A 25,727-nucleotide genomic window follows, 5' to 3' on the forward strand; every position below is an offset into this window, starting at 1 on the left:
TTTATAGTACAATACTGTTTATGTAAATTAAAACATAACAATACCATATATTTTTCACAGATACACATATATGTAAATAAACACATGAACGGTGAATTGGAAGGACATACATTAAATACACAAGAGTGGGTGCCTATATGGGAGGGGGTATTGGATCAGGGATGGGTGATGAAGGGGAAGAAACAAAACAAAACAAAGAAGAAAAGGGACTCGCATGGACCAACGATGATGTAGTGTGCCAAGAACTGAGGAGTATGGTCAACTCAATTCTGTGCACCTGAGAGAATAAGTAAATAAACGGTAAATTGAGGGCCCAGGGAGCAGGCTAGCTGGGTAGACTCCCAGGCTTGGCTCCTCCCCCCGCCCCCCATAACATCCCTCCTCTGAATTTAGTCAAAGCTTACTAAAGTCCCAGATGTATACAGTGGACACTTCGGAAGGGCTCCCATCCCAGACTGAGTAGTCCCTCCAGAAGCCATTACTTGTAGGGGACATTTTCTAACCCCGTTATTTCCCCCATTCAAGTTTGATCCCCAATTCCCAGTCGCTAGTCTCCAAAGTGGTCCACTTTCAGGAACACCTTGTTCGCGTTTTCGGAAGGAGACTGACACAGGAGTTGGATGGTACCCAGGGCTCTCCAGGCTATGGAAGAGATAGGGTTCTCAAGTATCCTGTCCTCCATGTTCAGAGCCTGGGCCAAAGGAGTAAGATTTTACAAGATGGGAGTCTACCCTCTTGCTGCATACATATGTATGGTTCTAAAATTCTATTCTCCGACCACTCTACTTCCTACTGCAGGCGCATACTCTAGTTTGTCTCCTTTCAATTAGGTGCATACATGTATGTGTGTGTGTGTGTGTGTGTGTGCCATATGTCTCCACATACAGCATTTGCTCACATGTGTGCACCAGGCAGTGGTGCCTCTCCACACAAAGTCCACAGACACAGTCCCACTTGACCATACCTCCCCACATGTGGTCATGCAGACAGGACACACACACACACAGAGTCAGAAAGAGAAGACATCCAATATAGCATTGTTCTTTTCAGTTTTCCATTTACAAAATCCAATGGTGAATCCAGGCAGATAGAAAAAAGAAATGGAGGAAAACCCTCCAGAATGTACCCTACCTACTCCCACCCCTGTGGTTCCCCCCCACCCCACTCCCTGGGAAAGGCACCCCCATCACTATCACTGAGAGAACAGGTACCCTCCACCCCAGCCTCTCAGCCACTCTGGCCTGCCTTTCCAGGGCCACTCCACAGCCAGGCTCATTAATGTCTCTCCTGCCTAGAGTGCCCTCCCCATTCCTCTTGGGTCAAGGCTTCCCCAATTCTGGGGCTGTCTTGGGGGTAGGGAAAGAGCTTAGGACAACAGCTTCTATCAGGAAGGGAAAGGAGGATAGATAAATACAGATCTCCCCCTCCCCCAGGAAATGGGGGAAGGGGGACAAAGAATCTGGGCAAGGCCAGGCAAAAGAATGCCAGCTTGGCTCACCAGTCCATAAGAACTGGCAGTGATGTGAGCCCAGAGTGGACTCTGCCCTGGGAGGGAGGCTTGGGCTCTCCCACCTGGAGAATCTGGCTGCAGTCTGCTCCATTTTGGGTGGAGGGAAAAAGAGGGAGAAGGGCTGTTCTGGGAAAGGAAGTTGGGGGCTGAGGGCCCAGAAGGCCTAGGGCTACCAAGAGGGGCTTGAGACAGACCCCCGAGGCTTGAAGGGGACCAAATGAGGTCAGATAGGAATGGACTCCAGTCCACAGTGCCTTGGAGCTTATGCTATCCCCCATCTTTTCATCCTCAGGAGAATAGTGTGAACCCAGGAGACAATTCTGGGGCCGAGTTTTGCTCTGACCCAGGCACTGGGATCCAGTTACTCTGGGGAGTTTTGCTCTCTTCCTACACTTCCCTGGGGGAATGCACCTGCCTATATGGCACCCATATCAACCCTAGTGAGGCTGGAGTGGATTTCCATCCTCAGGAAGAAGAATTGGGGACTGGGGATCCAGGAGGCAGCTCGAAAGAATGCAGCCAAGCTCGGGTCTCTTCAGCTCGATGCGTGCAGCTCACATCCCATTCTTCACCTAGCATGGACCCATCCCAGAGGTCCTTCTCCCTCCCCTCATGTCTTCTAGAACAGATGCTCAAGAAACACTTGGGAGGTCTGGACATGGTGGGGAGGGAGAGGAAATCAGGCTTGGGACCAGGGTTAGCTTAAAACAACATCGCACACAACATAGCAATTAAACGTTTCTGCTCCTGGGGGACCCAGCACCCTCTTTGGTCCCTGTTGTCAGCAGATAAATTTCTCCCTCAAAATCCAGCCCTTGCTAAAGGACTCGGAAGGGAAGGGTGCATGGGAGCAGAGGTGGCAATAAGAGCTCTGGAAGTCTATTTTACAGAACAAATTTCCCCCTTCTGGACAATGTCAGAAGGAGAGACATTAAAGCAAGAAAGCCCGTCTCCTCAGCTGTTAGTAGAAAAACCTGCATTTTCAGTCTTAATTTCTTTTTCTGAATTGTCACTTCTGAGAAAGGAAGAGAGAAAAAGGGGGGGGGAGAGATCGTAGAAGTGGAGAAGGAGGCAGCGGAGACAGGCCCCACAGAATTAGAAAAGCCTCTTTTCTAGTCCCCCACCAGTCTCCAACCCTGGGGAGGTGTCGGCAAAGATGCCTAGATTCTGGGTGGTTCAAGGGGCTAGGGCTGGAGCTCAGAAAGAAAGGCTCCTATATGGGGCCCACCCTTCCCTTACTGCTGGCTCCATCACGGTAGCCATGACCATCTCCCTGCCTGTCTGTCTACCAGCTTGCTTCACATAACACAGTAGGGTTCTCTGGGAGCCGGGGCACCTCCTGTGCCCCAGCAGGGGGCGTGAGTCCTCAGGCACTTCTTGAGGTCCTTGTTGAGCAGGAAGCAGACGATCGGGTTGACAGCAGCCTGGGCGAAGCTCATCCAAACAGCAGTGGCCAGGTAACGGTGGGGCACGGCACAGGCTTTCACAAACACTCGCCAGTAGCAGGCCACAATGTAGGGTGACCAGAGGAGCAAGAAGAGCAGTGTGATCGCGTAGAACATACGGCCCAGCTGCTTTTCACCCTTGACCTCGTCCATGCCCAGCAGCCGCCGGCTGGCTGCGTGCCCATTCTGCCTAATACCCAGCAGGGTTGGTGGCATGGGCCCACGGCCAAAGCCAGCGATCCAGTTGGCAGCAGCCTGGCCGGTGGCCCCAGGGCCATGGAATGTCCAGTTCTGGCTGATGGCTGGCACCATCTGCACTGGCTTCATCTTGCGGTGACGATACTCGAAGAGGAGCAGCTTGCCATAGACAGCATGTGTAGCTGCCATGAGCACAGCCAACATAAGCATGAAGCCCAGCGTGTCATTGGCCTTGAAGTAGCGATGCTCAAAGATGCACTGGTCCTCCTCACGGATAAATTTGTAGGTGCCCACATCAAAGACGGGTGGGAAGGCCATGGCCACAGATAGGGTCCAGGCCATGCAGATGACAGCTGCGCATGTCCAGAGTGTCATGCGCTTGGCGTAGAAGCGGTGGTGGGCGATGGCCATGTAGCGGGTGACGCTGATGCAGAACAGCATGAAGGCCGCATGGAAGCAAAAGAGCACGGCCATAAAGGCCACAATTTTGCAGCTGAGTGCACTGAAGGTCCATGAGGAGCCGTGGCGCACAGAAGCCAGCACAAAGGGGAAGCAGACGGCAGAGCGTATGCCGTCGGCCAGGCACAGGTCCAGCAGAAAGTAATAAGGAGCCTTGTGCAGGGCACGCTCCTTGAGCACCAGCAGCGACAAGATGGCGTTGCCCGCCAGGCTTACACACATGATCAGTCCCAGCAGCACCAGCTTCACATATGCTGATGCTGATGGCGGGGACAGTGCGCCGCTCACCTCTTCGGGCTCTCCAGTTGTGTTGGCCATACTGAGGGGCAGGGGCTGCTCCCAACCCTATGGGATCAGCCAGTCTGGTATTCGATGGGTCCTGGGGGACTCCATCAGTTGTCCTGCTGGGCTGCACCTGCAAATGGGGATAATGGCGGAGACGCAGACATAGAGAGAAAGAGAGATGATGGCAGGAGAGAGCCAGAGAGAAAAACCCAGACAGAGGCACAGAGAGAGAGTAAGAAAGGATAGAATGAAATGAAAATGGTGACAAAGATATAAATGGATACAAATTGAGAGGCAAATGTGGGGATGAGAATGAGCAGAGATAAGAAGAAAAAGAATCAGAAAGACAGGGAGAGAGGGAAAGGAAGGAGAGAGAGAGAGAGAGAGAGAGAAAGAGAGAGAGGAAGATGGGGGGGAAGATAGAGAGAAACACAAGAAAAAGAGACAGCGAGATACAGATGGAAAGGTGAGGAAGAAACAGAAAGGGCAGTGTTAATGGGTCTACCTGGTCTCCACACTTATTCCCCAGCTGGTATCAGGTCCTGCCCCTGGCCCACTCCTGCTCCTGCTCCTACCCCCTCCTTGCTGGGTGAGGAGGCTGTTTCACCTCTCTGGATGTTCTCCTTTACCTGTTTCCTCCATTGGTGGGTCTGTGGGGCAGGGGTGTTGGTGCAGCTCTTCTCCCCCTTTGCAAAGCCCTAAGGTTATGTTCTTCAAACTTTTTTAACTGCTACCCATAGTAAGACAAACATTTTACATTACAACCTCGTACACATACACATACGTGCACACATAACTGAACCAAAAGTTTCACAAAACACGACTGACCCTCTGTGTAATGTACTCCGTTAGTTCTGTTCTATTTCACGATTTTTTGTTAATGCTGGTAGCCAGCCATTAAATGAGCTTTCTTATTCATGATCAGGAAGGCACTTAGCATGCCCAAGAAAGAGTGGGAAGACCAGTGTGGTTGGAAAAGGTCAGGCAAGGGAAACAGTGGTATAAAGTAGAAAGGGGTCTGGAGCCAGATTATACAGGGCTGTGGGCCATGACACGGACTTGGTTTGTTTGTTTGTCTGTTTTTTAAAGATTTTATTTGACAGAGTGAGACACAGCGAGAGAGGGAACACAAGCAGGGGGAGTGGGAGAGGGAGAAGCAGGCTTCCTGCTGAGCAGGGAGCCTGATGCAGGGCTTGATCCCAGGACCCTGGGACCATGACCTGACCTAAGCCAAAGGCAGACACTTAACGACTGAGCCACCCAGGCCCCCCGGACTTGATTTTTATTTTAAGTGGGGGAGGGAGTATTGTGACTATAAAGATGTGAGTGTGCTTGTGTGCATTCATTCATTGAAAAACGATTTACTGAGCATCTACTTGTGCCAGCCACTGGGGCCGCAGCTGTGAACCAGATAGAAAAGGACCCCTGCTCTTACGGAGCTGATATTCTAATTGATAAAGAAGACATACAGGTAGAGTATAGTAGGTCAGATGATGATAAGTTCCTAAAAAGAAAAGTAAAGGAGGGAAAGGGGTTAGGGAGTCCTAGGGGTGGAGGAGGTCTACTTTTAGATGAAATGGACAGGGAAGGCTTCATGGAGGAGATGTCATCTAAGCAAAGACTTAAATAAGGTGAGAGTGAGCCATGTGGGTATTGGAGAGAAGAGAAGTCTAGGTAGAGGAAACAGCTAGCACAAATGCCCCGAGGTGGAATCACACGTGGTGTATTTGGGGAAGAGCAAGGAGACCACTACTCCTGGAACAGAGTGAGTGACCAAAAAGCAGTGGGCGGTAAGGTCAGAAAGGTGGTGAGGCCAGATCATGGAGGCCATGATGAGGACTTTTACTTTGAATGAGATGAGAGCCAAGGGAGCAGAGGTGAGGTGTGATATGACTTGGGGTTGAAAAAGATCCCCCTTGCTGGTATGAGGAGCACAAACCAGGTGGGGCAAAGGTTGAAGTAGGGAGACTACATAAGAGACTCCTACAGTAATTCAGGTGAGAATCAACAACACTCTGTGACCCTTGCCCTGCCTTATTTTTCTTCGTATAACTTACCTCTTCTAATGCATTATATAATTTACTTAAAATTCGGTTTATTGTCTGCCTCTCCCTATTAGAATGAAAGCTCCACAGGACGGGGATTAGAGACTCAGACACTCTCTTCTAGAAGAGCAGTGCATAGCACATTAGGCCCTCAGTCAAAGGCTGTCAGATCAGTTGGTTGAGGGACTAAAACAGCTGGTGGCTCAGGGAGGGCTGCCTGGAGGCATCCAGGTAGGATTTGCTGAAAAAGCAGCCTGGGCAGTACAGGAGTGAGAGGGCACAGGCAAGGCTTGGTGGCGGGAGGCGGGTGGCAGGAGGGCTTCTGGTGTGTTTGGACCGGGGGCAGGAGGGCAAGGAGTGTGATGATGTAACATGGTAGGTTCCAAAGGGAAGGCAGCAAGCTGGAGAAGCTCAGAACTTTGCGGGCTGGGTTGGGCTTGAGGTTGAGGGACACGGGGCTGAGTGGAACCTTTCTACCTTTTCTCTCCCAGGAAGTCACCCCTTGGTATTTTTTCCCAGATTGCTCCAACATGGCCTGCCACAGCCACCTGGAGCCAAGCTTTTTCATGGCACCCTGAAGTCTCAGACACAGTGCCAAAAAGCCATGAGAAGATGCTAGGGCGGGGGCTTGGGAGAAGTGGGTTTCGTGGGTCCCCTTTCAGCCCCCTCAAGGCCTAATAGCTCCCACAGAACTGTGGACCAGCTGACAGCTGGGTGTGCGTAAATGTGTACATACATACACACACATACACACACTCCTCAGCCTTGAGGGGAAGCAGGGGGAAAGCATTAGAGACAGAGAGAGATTGAATATAAAAGAGAATCAGAGAAGCATGCAGAGAGTGACAGAAGAGAGATGTTTGTGAGAAAGAGACTGAGACATAGGAGGGAGAAGGGGAAAAATAAACAGAGAAAGGGACCAGGACTTCCACACAAACAGGAAAAGACAGAAATAGAGACAAAGGAGGAAGAAGAGTGAGGGGAAAAAAGAGAGACACACACACATAGAGCATGAAAGAAGAAAAATAGAGACAGAAAAGTAGAGACAGAGAGAGAGAAAAAGAGAGAGAAGGAGAGAGAAAGAAAGAGAAGAAAGTGAGAGAGACAAAAGGAGAGAGGGAAGAAGGGAGGGAGAAAGAGAGAGACAAAGAGAGAGATAGGTGAGGGATAATGCCAGGAAAGAGAAGAGAGAGATAAAGAGACGGGTTGGGAGAGAGGCAGAGATAGAGACAGAGAGAAGCAGAAATAAAGACAGAGAGGGAGACACAGAGAAACACACTAAGATCCAGAAGGTGGATAATTTGTAGCCCAGAGTCTCAGGGAAAGCAAACCAAAGCAAACACACACTAAAATGAAACAAAACAACACAAAACAATAGCAGCAAACGAACAAAATCCTGGTGTTGCCTAGAAAGCTGGGGCGACTCTACAAGTGAGGAGAGGGTTCTAAGCCGACTGGCAGCCATAGCTTGGGCCCATCCTAGGCTAAAAGTGTGAGCAGATGCAAACACATACACACTTGCCTATGCCCCGACGCCCTAAGAAAGATATGCAGACAACTACACACACGTTCACACAGACACATAGGATCCTGTTGTGGAGACCTACGGACAACAACCGGCTCACATACAGGGACATCAACTCACACGCACATGCACATGCACACACCGTATATGTTCTTCCACAGACAGAGTATAACCTGCCTAAATGCCAGGGCATCGTCCTCAACATAGGCATTACTGCCCCCTAGGGGACACCTTGGAAATCTGCAGGAGCATTTTTGGTTGCCACAAGGCTGGGGTGCAGGATGTACTTCTAACATTTAGGGGTCCAGGGCAAGGATGCTGGCCATCCAGTGATGTGTGGGGCGGTTCTACACACTCAGCATATGTCCCGAATCCCCTAGGACTTTGGGTTTGTAATGAACTGAAACCTGAATCTAAGAACTCTATTTCACAAAATCCCCCCCTAGTTTAATATATCCTGAATTATTCAGGAAAATAGCTGTCAGCTAAGTCCAAAGGAGACTGCACTTTGTTTGGGAGAGCACTTTCTTTGAGTTGTTAACTATTTCGGAAAATATCACCCCTAGGCCTCTGCCTGTCATTTTCCTGCACTTTGAGCAAGGGGAAACTTTTTGGTTTTTCCCCTTCCAAAAACACATTTACTCATAAGATGTTACAAGCCTCTAACTACCTTATTGAATTTCCTGAGGAGTTGCATGCTCAAAGCTTCACATATCAAAATACAAATTACTACCTTATAAATCACTTTCCTTTAATGAATTTTTTTGGTATTAGAGCTCAGAAAATATGCATATCATATGAAATACTATATGGATTTTCTTTTTGAAATTATATGTGCAGAGAGATTATATTATCTAAGAACTTCATGCTTGTATAGTTAATGGGTGTTACAAAATATGGTATGTAAAATAGAGTGTTAGGTATGAGGGGGCTGAGAACTGCTCATATACACAGACACACTCAGACACACACACATGTGCAATGGCTCATAAACCCACAATTGTAACTCCCCTAACACCCATACATACATACACACACAGATGAACACTCAAATCTTGACAGATAGATACACATATGCAAACCTACTCACACAGAGACTCATATATACAATCTACCTAATTATTTAAATTCTCTCACATAATCAGAAAAACTTCTGTGACACAGGCATGTACACAGTGACATACCTATATCATCACATACAAAAACTGTTACACAATAATACTCAAAGTCACTTACATATGTCACCATACTCACATGCACTTGAAACTCGGCACACATGTACACAGACAGAATTCCCCTCAGATACCCACAGATATATTTGCACAGAGAAAAAAAACAGACAAGCAAAAACTGTTCATATATACACACACATACATACTCTAACACACAGAGGCCAACTAATCCAAACCCTTTCACATAAATTAGGCACGCTCACCAAAAGATAAGTACATCCTGGCACAGGTACATAGATACCCATTCGTGTACATACTCACTTGTGCAGAGAAGTATAGCAGCTCCAATACACACACACACACACACACACACACCCTTGCAATGTGCAAGCACAACCAACCACAAATAGAAAAACCGCCCCTGTGTACAAACACTCTTGCACACAGATGTGTACACACACGCGCTTGTTCACATTACTTGATATAAACACCCTGCAACAGGTCTATACACAGAGACAAACCCTCACACATGCACATACCAGCCGACTCCTTCAGGCTCAGGTGGAAACATTCGCAGAGCTGCTTAGCTCACAGCAGGGAACCAGACCAAGAGAGGCTCTAGGGGGTCAAAGGGAGGTTGTAAATGTTTGGATCGCTTCTTGCTGAAACATCCCAGATAGTCTGATTATTACTTTGATTGCCACACTTTGATCAGTGAGGTTTTCTGGTTTTGCCCATACATGTACAACACCTGTTTTTCTTTTTAATTTGACCTTATTTAAATTTTTTCACAACTTTTTTTCTATAAAAATAGTTGCATGACAGTTATTATTATTAATTTTATAGAGTTGCATATATAAAGAGAATATAACTATTTTGTTAATTGCCCTGATTGTTCTTCCTTTATAAAAAAAAAAACTTTTTCCTCCTAAAACATTTCAGATATAAAAAAATAGAAAGAGGGATGCCTGGGAGGCTCAGTTGATTAAGCGTCTGCCTCCGGCCCAGGTCATGATCCCAGGCTCCTGGGATCAAGCCTCATGTCGGGCTCTTTGCTCAGCAGGAAGCCTGCTTCTCCCACTGCCTGCTGCTCTCCATGCTTGTGCTCTCTCTTTCTGGCAAATAAATAAAATCTTAAAAAGAAAAAAACAAAGTAGAAAGAGTCCTGTAATGAATTTCGGTGCACCCATTGCCCAGATTCACTAATGATCAACCCTTAGGATCTTGTTTTGCCTATAACCTCACCCACTTCCCCCACTTCCAGAGTATTCAGAAGCATATTATACCATTCATCCATAACTATATTGTGGTGTTTCGAAAAGGACTCTTTTAAAAATGTTACAATGTAATTTTTATTATTTCTTCGTTTATTTACTGATTAACTTGTGATTGGCTTTTAGTATTAAAAATTAGCAAAATCGGATTATTGGTGGGATTTCATAATTTATTTCATAATAAATTATTATCTTTTGTTTTAGGTAAAAACATTTGTCAATAAAAGAATAAAGCCTGACTGTGGTTAAATTGAATTGACCCAGTAAAGGGAAAGCTAGACCAAACTTTAAGGCTTTGTTTCCAAAATGCTGTTCTCTTAAGAATGCAGGAGACCTCAAATTTGTTTTTTTATTTAAATCAGTTTTCAGAAGTCACTAGCATCTGCTGACCCCTTCAATACTTCATATTCAAGTAGACTTAATTTTTTTTTAAGATTTTATTTATTTATTTGACAGACAGAGATCACAAGTAGGCAGAGAGGCAGGCAGAGAGGGAAGAGGAAGCAGGCTCCCCACTGAGCAGAGAGCCCGATGCAGAGGCTTTAACCCACTGAGCCACGCAGGCACACTCAAGTAGACTTAATTTTTAAGACATTTCTTTTCCCATCAAAATTGATTTTATAATTAAAGCTGGAAAATCAGGAGACTCACAAGACAAACACAGTCTCCCCTCCAAAAACTCCAGGCTGTCCCTGATTTAAGCAGTTTAATAAGGATTGAAATTTGGACCCAGCTCCCAAATAAGCCCTCTCATCCGCCGTCTGTGTGTCCAATTTTGTGTGGAACAGTTATCAAAAGAAACTTCGCACTCGGTGTTATGTGCAACTGATAAATTGTTGAATACTACATCTGAGACTAACGATGTACTGTAGGTTGGCTAACTGAATTTAAATTAAAAAGATTTTTAAAAAGAAACTTTATTTCCTAGTAGGCTATGTTGGTCAACTGGCCATGAAGCACTCTGACAAAGAGAAATATTTGGACTTTTAGAAAGCATCTGAAAATGCACATTAAGAAATCTGACTCTTTTATGAGATGGGTTAGAACATTCTTTTTTCTTTTTTAAAAAAAGATTTTATTTATTTATTTGACAGACAGAGATCACAAGTAGGCAGAAAGCCAGGCAGAGAAAGAGGAAGGGAAGCAGGCTCTCTGCTGAGCAGAGAGCCCGATGCAGGGCTCTATTCCAGGACCCTGGGACCATGACCCAAGCTGAAGGCAGGAGCTTTAACCCACTGAGCCACCCAGGCGCTCCCTTCTTTTCTCTTTTTAATTTGGATTAGAAAATTCTTAGATAGAGCTTAACCAGCTAGTGACAGGATTGCCTGATTAACAAGCAAAGCTAAGATGCCCCTTCCAGTAGTATCTCAGCGTTCTGCCAGGAACGTTCTAGCAGTCTGCTGGGAAATTGTACACATCATGTTTGTGACCAATGAAGTAAAAAGATAGGAAAGAGGTCACTTTCAATTATTGCTATTAGGAGACACAGTGATGATGGGTCAAAAGACGCTGAAATGACACTAACTCAGAAGACTGATGAATCAAAAGGGTTTTCATTTTATATTGATGCATCTCTAAATATTGATTAATTGTGCTCAATTCATAGTACTTGTCAGAGAGCCTGAAGAGAAATGCAAGAAGCACTAAAATAAGTTGAAATATTCAAGGTTGAAATATTCAACCTTGAATATTTGAAATATTCAAAGTGAATATTCAAGGTTGAAATATTCAAAGTGATACACGAATATTTTCTATTATTGTGGAAACTCTGCATTAGTCTGTGGACTGACGCTGCTGTTGATATGGCATGAAGTTTACATCTGGAATTTGTTCTGAAAATGCCAAGATTCATGCACCAAGGAGCACTCACCTATAAAAGTTTACCTATAGGTATAATTTCCACAGTAAATGATGTTAGGTGAATTTGATTAAATCCAAGTTACTACCCACCTGTGTGTTGGATTTCTGTGAAGCCTTGGGATCAGTACACTTTTCTCTATTGTTTTAAACTTAAGTGTGTAAGAATTCTATCAAAAATTTATGAGCTAAAAGAAACAAACTGAGGGTTTTGGAGGGGAAGGGTTGTGGGGATGTGTGAGCCTGGTGGTGGGTATTAAGGAGGGCACGTATTGCATGGAGCATTGGGTGTGGTGCATAAACAATGAATCTTGGAACACTGAAAAAAATAAAATTAAATGAAGATGTTAAAAAAAAAGAAAATTATCAGCATTTTTGTGAATGATTCTCATTTGCAGATTTGATGTTCACTCATTTCAACAAAAGGCTCTGAGCATGTGAGTAAAATTACATCAAAAATTTTTAAGACACTCAAAAATATATGAATGTATACTGTCAAGTTTTATGGATTCAAAGCCAAACTTCAACTTAGAAATGAGGTCATGTATGGTTCCCTGAGTGAAAATTAGTTGGTGTTATTAAGTTGACAACTAAAAAAGACTTAGTAAGATGAGTAGAGCAATATCTGTGTCTACTTAGGGCAAAAGGTTCATAAATTATTTTGAAATACTCAAAATGAAAATTTTTGGTTGGATTCAAAATTCATGTGCATTTGTTACAAGAAATTTCAACATCATGTTTGATTGAGAGAAAAGAAGGAAGTGTTAGATTTAAAGAAGGATCCTCTCTTTGAGCACAAAATTCAAAGACTATGAATTGGGCACCTGGGTATCTCAGTGGATTAGGCCTCTGCCTTCCGCTCAAGTCATGATCTCAGGGTCCTGGGATGGAGTACCGCACTGGGCTCTCTGCTCAGCAGGGAGCCTGCTTCCTTCTTTCTCTTTGCCTGCCTCTCTGCCTATTGTGATCTCTCTCCCTCTCTCTGTCAAATAAACAAGTAAAATACTTTAAAAAAACCAAAGACTATGAATTATCCAAGTTCCGATTATTGATAAGAAAGGAGTTTTAACCAGTTTAAAAAAAAACAAACCCTCTTTGGCCATTTGCTGCCACCTACTCACGCAAGCAGTTTCTGTTGGTGGTGATCACCAAGATACAAAAGAGATCATTAGCTCTTTCGAGCATAAAACCTGGGTCTTTGCCTGGCCAGGGCAAAAACAAGTGAGTTACCAAAGGGAGGTAAAACAGAGGGATGAATAAGCAGTTAGTTGTTGCATTTCTTAAGAAAGGTTGGTATGGTGTGAAAGCTTCAGAGAAACCAAAATGGTACCTGATGACCCCAAAGCTGATGCTTTTAAGGTGAGTTTTGCTGACTTGCAGAATCATGCAGCTATGTTTTATACATTCAAGCTAATTACTGAAGACATTAAGGCAAATGGTGTCGCACAACCTCCATGGACTAGGTCTTAACCTTCATCAACAGGCTTTCCAAGGTCAAGAAGTAGCAGGTCACAATAGATGTTTATATCTGTGTCAGAAGTACTAATGGTTGTTTCATTTGGCTTTTGGGGGGGCGGGGTTACCAAGAAACACAATAACTTGATGTAGAAGGTTGATGCTCAGCACAAACTACTTTACCAAATCATGACAAAAATGTCCTAAAAGGAGTCAAATTACCATAAAATAAAGGCATTCACGATCAAAGGCTCAGAAGTGGCCATGAAAGCTGACCGTTACAAACTTGCATTAGTGAATAAAAGTTAAGTTTTCAGAAGTGAGCTCAGTGTAATATGAAAAAATCCTGAAAATATTTCACTTGAGGGCGCCTCGGTGGCTCAATGGGTTAAGCCGCTGCCTTCGGCTCAGGTCATGATCTCAGGGTCCTGGGATCGAGTCCCGCATCGGGCTCTCTGCTCTGCAGGGAGCCTGCTTCCTCCTCTCTCTCTCTGCCTGCCTCTCTGCCTACTTGTAATCTCTCTCTGTCAAATAAATAAATAAAATCTAAAAAAAAATATTTCACTTGAAACTTGTATACAAATTCAATATTTAATAACTCCCCTAAAACTTTGCATTGTTTATTTTGTTCATCACAATTTGTATAGTGTAAAGAAAATGTTAAAGAATTTCTTTTCACCAAGCCCCAGGACCTCTTAATCTTCTTCAGTTTACTCCAATGTGCCATATAGATATTTCACCTTTTCCGTGTGCCAGATTGGGAGTGCCCTAAAACATTCACATCCAGTTACACTGCATAGACACACCAGCACACATGGACAGAGAAGTGCACACAGGAACACGTGTACATCGAGATTCAAGTTTGCATTCACATCCAGACTTACACCAGCTGATAAGCACAATCAGGTGAATGTGTACAGGTACATACACACACACACACTCCTCTTCTATACAGAAAGTTAGGTATGTGTGTTGGTACCCACCTACCGGCAAATCATGCAAAGATATTCAAAACACACACAAACATACACACACACACACAGATAACCACCCTTCAATAGAAATACAGACCTCGGCAGAGGAAAACTCACCACATGCATGGGCACATGCAGACACATACACACACAAACCAAATCGTATGGACCAGGGGCATACGATTATTGATGTGTGGGGCATGGGGCACCTGGGTGGCTCCATCAGTTAAGCAACAGACTCTTGATTTCAGCTCAAGTCATGTTCTCAGGGTCATGAGATTGACCCCAACTGGGGCCCTGCGCTGGGCATGGAGCCTACTTAAGATTCTCTCTCTCCCTCTGCTCCTCCCTCCTTCCCCAGTCCCGTATTCTCTCTCTTAAAAAAACAAACAAACAACAAATCATATGGATCTACACTCTTTCAGACACAATCATGCATGCATAGATGTAAGAACTGAAATTCACACACAGGGTAAGTCCAATTCGTATGCTATAGATCCAGGCTCTCCCCCACCCCAGGCTCTTACATTAAGAGATTATAATCCATGATTTTAGGGAATACTACTCAACCATCAAAAAAATATGAAATCTTGCCATTTGCAATGACATGGATGGAACTAGAAGGTATTATGCTAAGAGAAGTAAGTAAATCAGAGAAAGACAATTATCATGTGATCTCACTCATATATGGAATTTAAGAAACAAAACAGAAGATCATAGGGGAAGAGAGGAAAAAATAAAACAAGATGAAATCAGAGGGAGAAGAACCACAAGAAACTCTTAATCATAGGAAACAAACTGAGGTTTGCTGGAGGGGATAGGAGTGGGAGGATAGTATAACTGGTGATGGACATTAAGGAGGGCACAGGGTGTAATGAGCACCAGGTATTATATAAGACTGATGAACCACTGACCTCCAACTATGAAACCAATAATACATTATTGGTATTATTGGTAAACCAATAATACATAATAATACACTAATTGAATTTAAACAAAAAATTTTTAAAAATCCACTGTTTTATACAAACGTTGCCCCGGTACACATACATTATACACACAGTATGCTCACACATACTGGCATATGGCTCAGGTTCACTGCCACACACACAGAGGCAGGCAGGCATAGACAGAGCAATGCAGACCCACACATACACAGCCACATAATCACCAATGCTTATAAACACAGACAGACACAAATCCTCAGATGCACACACTATGCATTCACTTATACAACACGAACATACATCCTAGTACACGGTCATATGGACAGAATCATTTATACACATACATCATCATCATCATTACCATCATCATATATAAACCTGGATATTAACCCTCCTACATGTATAGACTCAACAAAGATTCACACGTACACATTTACATCCTGACTACTACAAACCTGCTTACATATTCAGATAAAAACATACTGGTGGGGCGCCTGGGTGGCTCAGATGGTTAAACATCTGCCTTCGGCTCAGGTCATGATCCCAGGGTCCTGGGATCGAGCCCCACATCGGGCTCCCTGCCCAGCAGGGAGTTTGCTTCTTCCTCCCCCCCTGCCTCTCCCTGTGCTTGTGCTCTCTGTCTCTGTCTCTGTATCTCTGTCAAATGAATAAATTAAAAAAAAAATACTGGTATGTGTGCACACATATGCAGCATACCAGCAACCCAGATAACATCTGCACTCACAGGGACACACATCGCCACAGATACAAAGGTGTGCATTCATACACCCAGATGTACACTGGGAAATACAGATGTGTGGCCAAATCCCCTCCACTGACCTCCTAGATACATACTTCCTTTCTTATGCACTCATGGTTTTATATACACACTGGGACATGTATAAGTATAAAGCCAATTTTATGTACAAAAACACTCACATACACAGAATCTGCTCACTTACTTATGCATACACATGGATACAGAGAATGGGGCAAATATGCACATAGAAATGACTCTGTTGCACTTGCAGATGGACACAGACTGTTACTTACACACCAGGTATGTGCAATAATTGTAGTACTAGGTAACATCTGATATGGCGCAGAGGACTTACTGTGTGCCAGGCACTGTCCTAAGCCCTTTTCAAATATTAACTCATCTGATCTATGATGATAGATAGTATTATTACCCTTACTTTACAAATAAGAAACTGGGGCTTAATTGAGATTAGGTGCCTTGCCCAAAGCCCCACAGCTAATAAATGGCAGAACCAGGATGCAAATCCCAGAGCCTGCCTCCAGAGACCTTGTCCACTGAACTTACATGGAGAAACACACTCACCTCACACACACAAACAGATTCACACCACTCTAGCACAAACCCATGCACACACAAGCTGCATACCAACATACATGGCTACCAATAGACACACCCATGTAAGCATATACACAAAAAGGAATAAGCTCACATTTACAGACACTCTAGCAGAGGGATATATGCCCTAGGAAAGATGTACATGTTCCTACACACACCTACAATCACACACCCCATCCAGACACACCCACACTATCAAACACACAAAACACCCAGATACACCAGCCACGAAACATCTGGATAAACCCACACTCACACGCAGAGACACCCACATTATCAGATACATTCCCCACCCAAATACACCCAAACACTCTCATACACACTATGAAGATATACTCACATGCACACACCCTCACCCAGATACACTCACACACCCCACACAGATTGACCTATATACTCTCTTTCACATGCCACCCAGATATACCCTGTCTGTCTCTCATGCCTGGCCAGAGAGAAACCCACACTTCTTCGCTAGTTACACCCACACTCACACCCCGACCCAGATAGGTGCACATTCTCTTTCTTACACACACCATTCCAATACACCCACTTCCACACACATACCCAATACTGATACAGCCACACTCTCACACACATCCCATCCTCATATACACACACCTCTATACACTTACATTCACAGCCATCCCACCCAGCTGCAGCCACATTTATGCAAACTCCCAAATCAGTACACCCACACTCTAATACGCAAGATTTAGGTATGCTCAAACCTACAGACATCCCTAACCTAGAGCCCTCATATTTGACCCAGCCATACCTACAGTCTCTTTCACACATGGTATCAAGACACATACCCACAATGACATGCACACCATTCAAAGGTACAACACTTACCCACAGCCAACCCGGATACTCACACTCACAAATTCCCAACCAAGTATGTTTGCACACACGGATACCTACACATTATCCAGAGATACCTGTTCACACAAAAATCCTATCCATATACACGCATATTTTCTCTTGTACTCTCTGTCTCACACACACACACCCCGAACAGTCCCACTCACACAGCCCAACCCAGATACATCCACCCTCTAAAACATATATACACCATCCAGATTCATCCCAAACAGACCATTGAGATACACACAGACATCAACCAGATACGCTCTACTACCATCTAAATACATAATACATCTGCATTCACATACACACATCCCACTCATATATATCCAACTCTCACACATGCCATCCATTTATCCCTCCCCAAACACTCCACTGCCCAGATACATCCCTGCTCTCATCCCCTCCACACCATTCAGATGTACTCACACTCCAAAACGTGCTTTCCATCCAGATGTGTCCCCCAAACTCTCACATATCCCACCTAATTATAAACACCCTCACACACATATCCACACCCGGATACATGACCAAAGCTCTTACAACACACCACCCAGATATGCCTTACTACACATTCCACCACCCAAAAACACCTGTTCTTTCACCCACCCACCATTTAGATACACTCATATTAAAACACACTCCACCCAAATGATACCCCCACACTGTCTCACACACAGCCCACATGTACCACTACAGTCTCTCACACACCATCCAGATATATCCACACCTCACACAAACGATGTCCAAATACACTCACTCATAACCCCCAACCCATTTACACCCAAACACTTACAACCATCCAGCTACACCTACACATTCCTCCCACCAGATACATCTATGCTGTCACACGCCCACCACACTCAGAATCACCTACACTCTTTTATACATACACACAATCCAGATCCCTCTCTCTTAAACACCTGATAGTGTTTAAACACCACAATACCCACACTTCACACACACAATGCAGATACACCCATACTCTCTCACACCTGTGATACACACATCTCATCCACATACACACCCACACACCATCCATAGATACTCCAATCATATATACGCTCACACACATACACCATCATCACCCAGATGTGCCCAAATTCTCTCTCTTATGCACACACACCATCTAGATATATTCCGTCACACATTTCCACTGCCTAATAGACCTATATGCTCACCCACCTAGAAAACTTCCAGATAGACCCATACTTAAATGCTCCCACGCAATTACACCTCTACTCCTTCGTGTACACACTCTACCCAAAACACCCACAATCTCTCTTAACACAACACAGATACATCTACATTATAAAACACATACATCATCCAACACCCCCCACTCTCTCTTGCACCACTCAGATACACCCATACCCACATACTCCTTAAAAACACACAGCCTCACACATATTCCCACCCAGCCATACTGTAACTCTCATGCTATCTTCCACCCAAATAGACTAATGTTCTTATAGCATCTCACAAATGCACCATTTACATGCACTTACACTCACACTCACCCCTCCAAAATATAGCCAAATGTCTCACATACATATCTTACCCAGACTCTAACATACACAGAACCTAGATCCCCTCCCTCCCTCCCTGTCCCTCTCTTTCCCCCTCATTCTCTCATTCTCTTACCATATATACCACCTTCTACACACACACACACACACACACACACACACACACACACATACACATACACCATAGTCTACCCAGATATACCTTCAGTTATACATACACATTGACATCTAGATTTCTGCCTGGATGGCATAATTTGGGTGCTCTCTGTGAAAACCATTTGCCAAACTTAGACACAACAGTGCCATTTTGTTCTGGGCCTCCAAGAGTGGGGGGATGGGAAGGGAGGTCTTTGGGTTTCAAGAAATCTATTTCTAAAAGGTCACAGGCCCCCTTCCCTAGGAGGGGAAGCCATGATTGGTTCCTACTTCTTGGGTGTGAATGATGACAAGAATTATCCTGAGACACCCACTCCCCAACTGTCCCACAAAAGCCCAGCACATGGTTGAGGCCAGGGAACCCCCAGAAAAGGGTCATGGATTACTCAGGTGTTATAGCTTGCCATCCTGTAGAACATCTACACAGAGCGGATATGGTCTAGCAGGGTGTCACTGAGTCTTAGGCTTGCACAAATAAATGATGGGGTGTACACAAAGTATCACACAGACTTGTAAGCACCCTCCTCTATCACTCCCTCAGGGATTAGACCTATCTGCATAGGTCCAATGCCAAATGTCTCTTTCTTACATATGGACCATCAGACCAGCACATGTACAAATACCTACACTTATTTCCACACATAGGCACACTCACAGAATGCACACTCACACAGCACTTGGTCCCACATCTGCACACCCATTTACTCTCAAACATAGACATACAGGCATCGCATACATTCACATGACATAACGCCCACACATTCACTCACAAACACAGGTATACATACAGGCATACTTCCACATGTCCATGGACAGCCAGACTCGACATCACACTCAATGAGACAATGAACAAACATGACACCCAGAGGTGAGCTCCCAAATGTATACACACACACACACCTAGATGTGACCACATAAGCATTTTCACACACTCACATATACACAGGGTACTCCTGTACATCAACACCCAGATGTGTACCTGCACGTCAATGAGACTATGTATTCGTATACAAACATTGTAATACACATAGACATACACATACACCGGGGCATGTATTCCTATGAGCATACTCACACGCACACAGACATATACATCATTCATTCCTATATGCACACAACCAGACTTGGAGAGGCAAATGTACTTAGAAAACACACTCACACAATCATAATAAGAATGCATGCCACGTGTATTCAACACATGTTCATACACGCCTATGAGAAGCTATGCAAACAAATGAAGATTCATTTATACTTAAATTCTCAGACAGACTTGGACACAAAGCTCTGTTCACACACATGCACACATGGAAGAACTTGTACATCTGCACAAGAATTGGTAACACTTAGCACATACACATGGCAAAGACATACACACACACCCACAAATGTATGTATGTCATGTATATACATTCACTTAACAGCTCAATGACATATGGTCCAGAATAAATACAAACACATATATACAAATAATAAGAACTGCACAAATTGGTCCATTCACCCACCTGTACAGTCAGAGTGGCACACACAGGCATATTCACACACACACACACACACACACAGATGTATGAACACATGGGCAAGTATAAAGACATGTTCACACAAATGCACACACAGACAGATGTTCACACATACTAGCATATATACACACATGTACACTAATGTTCACTGACAGGCATATCTACACAGACACATTTACACTTGTATTCAGAAATTCAGACAAAGCACATTGAGATATGTGCACCAGGTATCATGAAATCTAGCTACTCATGCATACCACAACCAGACTTGCACTCACACATAACAGTGTACCCACAAACACAACTGGACATGTACCCAAATGCATTCTTTCACCTATGCACATAGCCTTTTGTGAATATATACACAGGCACAGACCCACCCTCACAGCCATAACTATACAGAATCAAATGTGTACACATGGGCATACCCACAAAAGATGTTTTCTTGCACAAAATATGTATGCACACATTGCTCCCCACCCACACAATTAGTTCTCATTATATGAGGGTGATCATCTACACTAACATTTCCCTAATCAGATGTGAACCCATAGGTCTGCCTACAGACCTATGTACTCAAACACACACGTGTGCGCGCGCACACACACACACACATATACACAATTGAAAATGCTGGAGAATCCACATGGACATCCACAAATGGACCTACTCATACACGTACATTACTGACACGCCCACACAGAAGCATACTGACACACACATACATGCATGGACACACAGACACACACACACCCTTACACTCACAAACACACCATTTAGATATACCTACACTCGTGTGCACACATAGATACAAACAAATGTACACAGATACAGCTAGATGTTCACCTAATTGGGCATGTATACCCAGGTATTCTGAAACCCTCATACTCATATGCATATAACCAGAATGGACACCCAAAGACAAATTGATACATGCACGTATACAACTAAACATTCAACAGGCCTGTTGGCTCACAGAAGCACAATCTTACTCAGCCTCAGAATCAAACATGCCCATTTGCTCACCCAGACATGCAAAGTCATACCCACTCCCCTGTGCACACACAAGCCTACCCAGACACTCACACACTTGCACACACCACCGTGTGGTCTGGTCCACACATGACTCATATACATCCACAATTCCCATGGACAGACACATAGTCACAGACTGCACACGTTCAGTTACACATATATACCTACTCTCAGGCCCAGATGCCTCCAAATCACAGGCTAGGTCCTCTCCCTTACACAACAAATGCTTCTTCAGAAAAGTCTACACTATACCCCAAAGCCCACCCCTTCCAAACCTCACCACAAGGTCTTTAGATCTCAGACTTTCCCCTCCCCCTCCTCCTCCCTCAGCCCTGAGGACCTTCCTCCAGCCACCCACCCCTCATTCAATGTTCCACCACATCTCCACACCCAGAAACCAGACAGCAGACCCCACTGTCCTCCGCCAATCCAGGCTGTAGGTGCAAATCCCTGGGACCCGTACTCCCATGGGTCTGGTTGCTGCATGGGCCACACCCCAGCTCTACCCAAAGCTCTGCGATCTCAGAAGCTTCAGCCTTGGCACTGCCAACCACTGACCACAGGCCCAACTCTTGCCAAGTCTCCCCTCGACAGGGAGACGCCTACATCACCAAGGCCAGGAATGCTGCAGGCTGCAAGCCAGGCCTCTGCTAGCTCATGGGAGCTTAAGCCTGTGTGTGTGTGTGTGTGTGTGTGTGTACATGCACGCGCATGCTCACATGCGTGCATATGCGTGTGTGTGTGTGTGTTCACACACACAGGGGCAAGTACAGGGAAAGGAGACTGGAGTGGAGTGGGGGTGGGAGGCTCTGCCCATAGCCACCACTTATCACTACCTACAAAGAAAGAGTGACAACATCGAGCTGCTCCTGCCTCCCCTCCACTCCCCAGCCCCCATTTGCCTACCTGCTGTCCTCTCTAGATCTCTGCCAAGACCTTGGAGAAGAGGGACCAGTTCCTCCTCCAAATAATCAATAACAATATTAATCATGAATAATCAACAATATCGACCATGAGCTTTGCTGATATCATTTCAGGGCTACTACTAAGCACATCCTTTATTTGCAAGCACCAACTCATTTAATCACCACACATGCCCATGACTGGAAGGGTTACCAGTCTCTTTGACAGATGGGAAAACTGAGGTTCAATAAATGGCACTTTCTCACTAAAGTTGCAGAGCTAGGAGCTGGGCGAAGTGTCCCAGGAGAATCCACATTCTCCGCGTATTGGGTTTTCTTGCCCTTCCAGACACAGGGATCACTGGCCACTGTGCACAAGGCCATAAGATCTGAGGGTCCCAAACACAACAAGGACATGTGAAACAGACATAAAGAGCCTTGGATGGAAGCTGGGGCCCCCACTGTGGCCCCTGCAGGTTGTGTGGCATGGTCCTGGCCCCCACAGGGCCATCAAGCAGCCCAGCGCCTGGAAGTGCTTCCCATCCCCACCCCACTTTCCCTATGGTGGCTTCCTCACCCTAGCTGGGAAGCACAGCAGTATCTTCAGTGGGGAGCAAGCAAAAGTCTGTGCTACCTGTGCGGAGAGACAGGGAAAAGTAAAAAGGAAGGGAAGCAGGGAGAGAGGGAAGAAGGAAAGAAAGACTGGGAGGTGGTCTTCTGGGATCTGCTTCTCCCGTCATGTCTACCCACCTGCCTGCTCACACACACAGACAGAAACACACATACCCTGCATGCAGACCAAGGAACCTGGAGGAGAGTGGAGGAGGAGGGAGAGGGAGAGGAGGCAGCTGCAGGAGGCTGAGCCTGCCCAGGATGCAGGCATTGAGGAGACTCCCATGCATGCCTTCCATAGCTAGCACACACAGGAATATTAACACAGCCTCATGCCCCAACACAACCACAATGATAAAGACAGACCCTGTGTGGGGAGTGGGGAAACAGGTGGTAGTTCCCTTTCTCATGGGACATTTGGGATTAGGGAAGATGGAGATGGCTAGAGGACTCTCCAGGCTTAGGTCTCCAAATAGTCCTTGTGATGGAGCGAGGACCGGGGGTGGGGGACACACTAACCTAGTGAGAGAGAGACAGAGAGCATGGCAGTGATGGAGACTCTGAAATATGTGTGGGGAGACAGAAGAGAAATCTCAGCCCCCCCCCATCCTTGTGGAGGGATGCTGACTACTTACCTGGACTCTCTCAGCAGGGCTGTCTTGGAATCCAGGTAGGGGGCTCAAGCAGTCTCACCCAGGATAAATCACAGCCCAGGCCACATTGTGGGACCCTCAGTGATCTGGCGGCCAGTGACACTCCTGCTTCTGTTGCCGTGGATACAGCAGCCGGGCTGGTCTAAAACGCAGACATCAGGGGGAGCAGGCACCGAATGGGTGCACCGGGCAGGGCTGGGGACGCTGGGGAACACCAAGTGGGCAGCACACAGCCTTGGGGTGCCCAGCTAGCTGGCAAGTGAGGGTCCAGGCAGGTGCTTCCCCCACTACACACTCCCACCCCCATCTTGGATGCCACCGCCAAGCTGGGAGGGGGGCCAGGGCTGGTCCCTGCTACCCGTCTGCCCGCCTGGCTGCCGGTCCCCCTCCCCCCGCCCCCCCCCCCCCGTCTGCCTGCTGGCCGCCGCCTTTTGTCCTCAGAAGACACGGTCCCCGCGGGGCCTCTGCCAAGCCTCTAGCAGATGCTCAGGGGCCAGGGCTCCTCTCTGGGAGCACTCTGGCCATGGCCTGGGAGAGCCCCAGGTTGGGGGGCTCTCATCCAGGCTCACCCCGCTTCCCAGGCCTGGCGGGGAAGGGGAAGAGGTGCAGGTCCACAGCCAGAGGCAGCAGCAGAGGTGGTGTTGGGGAGGGGATGGACGCCAGAAAGAGGGGGTGGGGTGGGTAGAGAGGCTGGCCTGATAGCAGTGTCCCGGGTTTTAGATCCGGGTTGAGGAGGGTGGCTCAGAGCATCCAGGGGGGGTCCTGATGCAAAACGGGGGCACCGCAGGCCTGCCGGAGGCACGCTCCTGGCCTGGGAACCACCCCAGCTCACACAAATCCAGATCCCAAGATGTTGGGGACCCACAGCCAGAACGGGTTATCAGTGGGGAGCCCAAGGCTTTAAGCCCGACCCCATCCGGACTGTCTGTCCCCCCTCTCCACGATTTGCACGGTCCCTGCCTCAGGGGCGGGCGGGGGAGGGAGGCAGGCGGGAGGGAGAGGGAGGGAAGGAGGGAGGCTGAGCAGGCGGGGAGACTCTCAGCCGCCAGCCTGGTCCTCCCTGGGGCGGGGCGGGGCGCGGTGGGTACTGGCGAGGCTGGGGAGCAGCCGGCTCACTGGCTGGCCGACTGGGTGTGGATGCTGGCTTGGGCGGCTGTGCTGCCTGGACAATAGCGGGCTGGGGAAGTGAGACTCCGGCCTCGCTGAGATGCTTGAGGGAGGCACGCTGGAGGTGGGGAGAGGCGGCCAAGGGTCTGCTGAGAGCAACTCACCTGGGCTACAAGTGCAGAGGAGGCAAGGATAGGGGTCGCGTAGAGGCAGAAAGGTCCTGTGGAAGTTTCTCAAAAGCTTTGGGATGGGAGGGATGCTTAGAGCTCCGCGAGGTAGGATAGATAACCTCATTTAGAATGGGTTCTGTGGGCATTTTCCCACCAAGGCCTGTGGGCTGGTGGGGGGAGAGGGGCAGGGAGCGCTGCTCAGCCCCAAACAGTCCCTCTCAGGACACCTCCAGGGCCTTCCCTACTTTCTCTGTGCCAATAGACAAGCACATAATACCGAAGGCCATGATTCAGGACAGCAGAATGGGACAGGTGAGGAGAAAGCTTAGTAGGCAGAGATTTGAAGACAAGAAAAAAAATATTTCTGTCCTGAATGGATTAAATTGGGACCAAATGATGCAGTAGTGGTTCGCTAATTCATAGCACTTGAAAACTCCCAGTGTCGCCATAGAAACAATTTTCTTTTATTTGTTTCCTTCTCACACCCACTGGCTCACTCTTAAAAATGGCTTTATGCCAAGCCCAGTGGTGGGTGCTGGAGATACAGGTGAATCAGACTTACTCTCTGCCTTAGAAAACCCTTGCTGTGCTACAGGTCTGTGGTCCTGCAGCCAGCCCACCTGCAACCCAACCGAATCCCCTACGGAACTTGTGAAATGTG

At 46.4% G+C, this 25,727-nt stretch overlaps 1 protein-coding gene across 1 annotated transcript; it reads right to left on the bottom strand.

Moving 5' to 3' along the window:
- GPR173 (G protein-coupled receptor 173) lies at positions 1 to 24,523 on the bottom strand. Its single transcript, XM_082717556.1, has 2 exons — positions 23,772 to 24,523; positions 1 to 4,027 (listed from the first exon to the last, which is right to left on the bottom strand). The coding sequence occupies exon 2, from the start codon at positions 3,928 to 3,930 to the stop codon at positions 2,809 to 2,811; it is 1,122 nt and encodes a 373-aa protein (XP_082573682.1). The 5' UTR covers positions 3,931 to 4,027; positions 23,772 to 24,523; the 3' UTR covers positions 1 to 2,808.
- Between the last annotated feature and the right edge of the window lie 1,204 nt (positions 24,524 to 25,727).

This window comes from Mustela nivalis, assembly GCF_964662115.1.
Source record: "Mustela nivalis genome assembly, chromosome: X".
NCBI lineage: Eukaryota > Metazoa > Chordata > Mammalia > Carnivora > Mustelidae > Mustela > Mustela nivalis.